Source organism: Taurulus bubalis (assembly GCF_910589615.1).
Source record: "Taurulus bubalis genome assembly, chromosome: 11".
Classification (NCBI taxonomy): domain Eukaryota; kingdom Metazoa; phylum Chordata; class Actinopteri; order Perciformes; family Cottidae; genus Taurulus; species Taurulus bubalis.
The window spans coordinates 8,996,748-9,000,477 of NC_136599.1; the positions used below are offsets into that span (position 1 = coordinate 8,996,748).

Below are 3,730 nucleotides of genomic sequence, written 5' to 3' on the forward strand. Positions count from 1 at the left end.
ATGAGCGGCAACGAGCACAACCTCTCGCTGGACTTCCTTAATAGCACAGAATGGCATATCTATGATTGCACCCTCGATCTGGATGATGCTGGAGACTATCGACGCATCGCCCTCTTCCTGATCTACCTTTTCATCTTCACGGTGGGCCTGCTGGAGAACGGGCTGGTCATCTGGGTCAACTGGCGCCGACGCCACTCCGCCAACGCGGTTCTCTTCTGCATCATCAACATGAGCCTGTCGGACCTGATGGTGATCGTTACCCTGCCTTTCTTCATGATGGAAGTGACCATGGACAGGGTTTGGCTGTGGGGACGCTTCCTCTGCAAGGTCACCAACCTCATCTCTGTGGTCAACTTCTACAGCAGCTCCTTCTTCCTGGCCTTCATGACCCTGGAGCGCTATCTGTCCCTGACGAGACCTTCGTTTCCGGGCTTCTTCCCTGTGGTGGGCCGGCGCCGCTGGGTGCTCTGTGGAGGCCTGTGGTTGCTCTCCTTGTTCCTCGCTCTGATGGAGAATATCCACGTAGATCTTCTAGAGATGGATGACCCGGGCTGTTACATGCTGCCTGAGCAGAACTACACCGAATGGTTCGTCTCTGTGTCTTTCCTTTGCCTGATTTTCCAGTTCCTGGGCCCTGCTGCCGTCATCATCACCTGTAACATGCTGATCGCTCGCGCAGTTCGAACAGCGCCGGATGTGCAGGGCCGTCGGGACGTGTGGTTGGTGCACGTGTACTCCCTGGTGTTTGTCATGTGCTGGCTGCCCTACCACCTGATCATGTTCCTGATGATCATAGATGACATCGAACCGTTCATCTTCAGCTGCAACACAGTAAACATCCTCTACTTCTCGTACAACGTGGTGCAGAGCTTGTCTCTGTTCCACTGCGTCGCCAACCCCATCCTCTACAACTTCCTCAGCAAGAGCTTCCGCAGCAACCTGATCAACACTGTGGTGGACTACATACCCAGAGAGGCTCCCGTGGAACAGGTGGGAGCAGAGCCCCGGCCCAACGCTCCCAATGGAGGCGGGTTAGACCTGGGGAAGCAACGCAAGTTAAGTAACGCCAGCACCAGCCATTCTGATATTGGATAAATATAAAAAAAAGGAGCTGAGATGATAAAAAAGTGAGACGTCAGAAGTCAATCCAGTCTTTGTGCTTTAGAATACCAAATGCATAGATTGTACAGCGTATCATCTCATTCTGGTAGTAGACTCTTCGTGCTATTTGTTATGCTACTGATGGGCTCACAGACACTTTCCACTCATAATCCACTTCATTTTTTTTAATCCAATGTCTGATCGCAGTTTTAAACAGAGGATGGCACAAAATGTTTGGTGTGTTTCTTTTCTTTTTTTTCCCTCGAAGCTGCTCAATGCCCACAGAAATGCCAACCTTTATAATCTGATGGCACATAAAGAGAATAGTACCAAACCAGCACCACAAATCTGCTGCCGGTCCAGTGCCGGATAAGAACAATCATCATAACCACATAAATATCTAAAATGTCTCCCTTCATTACAAATTGAACAGATAAATCATAATTCATATCACTTATTGCTTAATTATCTCTTCTTAGATGCTGCTGTTTTCTACATGTGATGTAATGCGGTTTAAATGCAATAAAACGCCATCAAAACACTATTTGTATCCATTTAAGCTGCAGGAGAGTTTTTTCTCTTTAATGCAGAGACGAGCAATAAACAAACTTGGGGACGTGTTTATTCTACTGAGACACTTTTGCTGTTCTTGCACGTTGCTATCTCCCTTCTCGCAGACTTTATTACATTCACTTCCATTTCTGTCATCTGGAATGCGTCACGATCAACTGTTGAAATGATAAGAAGGCAGAATAAAAGGAAAAAGGGTGTCAGTCCACAGATGGCACAATAGCAGGAAGAGACCAGGCTTTAAAGAGGGCAAAGGTCACGCGCCCCCGGAAGCAGAAGGTTCACAATGCGACGCAGATTTCTGCAAGTTCATCATTAAAATTCTGATGATGGATGGACTTTGTGGTTCAGGACGCTTTAGACCAGTGAAGAGCTGAGATTAACCACTTCTACAACTGGTGTTCAGTCGACTCATTGTGGATTAAAATGATTATCGACTTCAGGAGAAACTCCTTTCGGCCCCCTGTAATTATGACCGACATAACCATTGAAAGTGTAAATGAGTACAAGAACTTGGACACTGTTATCGATTGAAGCATTTTTGTATAAGATTCATTAGGAGTATATTGCCCATTTGTCTTTATGAAGGTATAACATGTCCAGGACGCGGACTAGAAGAGGGATCACATACTGTCAAATTCAGACATAGGTCTGAATTTGACACCTTTTATGATCTGAGTTTAAATGCTGCATTACAGTAAAGTGATGTAATTTACTTGACTTATCATGCTATTTGCCTTTCCCCACATAAGTCATTATTTCCACATCACTGGTTATTATTTATCAAAACTCTCATTGTTTAAATATGTTGTAAAAGCACCAATATTGATATTGATTTTGAGGTATTTGAGCAATAACATTGTGATATTTGATTTTTTTTCCATATCGCCCAGTATTAGTCATGTATGATTGTTGCTGTTCTTCTGATATTCTCTTATGCTGAAGGAGAAACCCATTGGTACAATAAAGGTTTCATTCATTCATTCATGCATTTAAAGGTTATCAAAAAAACTGATTCAAACATAGTTTTGGATTGATAACAGTCTTCCGAGAGGCATTTATTTTATTCTTTTCATGACCAATATTTTAAAAAAGCCAACATTCATACAGCTTTAGGAACATAATATATAGAGGCATACAAATAATAAATAGTTATACTGCCATCATAAATATGAGGTAAGACACAAACTTGTGATGGGCACTTAAATAATTTCTACAACACAGCTGATCACACGCTCTTAACAAATGATTACAGCATGTGACGATGTGGCAGAATCTGAAAGCATTCATAAAAACACCTCTTCAACATTAACAGAAACATAATGTTATGCAAATGCAATCTTTTATGTGACTGGTCATGTATCTCTGGAGTGAAAAACCTTTAAGACCTAAAAAAGTGTGAAAATAGTGACTGCAAATATATGAAAATAATTTCTATGCTACAATGAGGTGCTACTTTTATAATCATCAACCACTGACATGAAAATCAATCCTCATATTTAAGTTGCTTGAGGGTCAAACCACCAGCTTCCCTTCCTTCACGGACACAGAACAGGATACACTGCCACCAAGTGGCTTCTTTTTATCTTAGTTCACAGAGGTTGACTCAGGGAACAGCATCTGACCGATAATATGTCCACTACATTCTACAAGTCTACGTCTGTTATAGTGCTGACGCCATTAATCGATCGGCAGAAATGTAATCTGTTGGTTATCAAACACAAGTGTGAATGATTCTCTTCTTCCAGCTTCTCAAATGTGAGGATTTGGAACTTTTCACCTTTTTATATCCTTATAAACGGAATGTCTTTGGGTTTTGGACTGCTGAGACAAAACAATTACTTTGAAGATGTCACCTTAGATTTAGAGCAAGAACCATTTAAAACAAATCTTTGACATTGTACACACAAAACAATGAAAAAAATAAAAATCAATGATTAAAATAACCATTATTTTCAGCCCTATTCTATTATATGCAGTATGTGGTCCACGACAACCAGACACAAAGGAGCTTTAAGAGAGAGGTAAAAGGGGAGGAGGGAAACACTCTGCCGACACA

General features: G+C 42.0%; 1 protein-coding gene across 1 annotated transcript; it reads left to right on the forward strand.

Moving 5' to 3' along the window:
• ackr5 (atypical chemokine receptor 5) lies at positions 1 to 1,095 on the forward strand (the record flags this gene model as incomplete). The annotated part of the gene is made up of 1 exon (XM_079226515.1): positions 1 to 1,095. One exon carries the CDS (start codon positions 1 to 3, stop codon positions 1,093 to 1,095), a length of 1,095 nt encoding a protein of 364 aa, XP_079082641.1.
• Between the last annotated feature and the right edge of the window lie 2,635 nt (positions 1,096 to 3,730).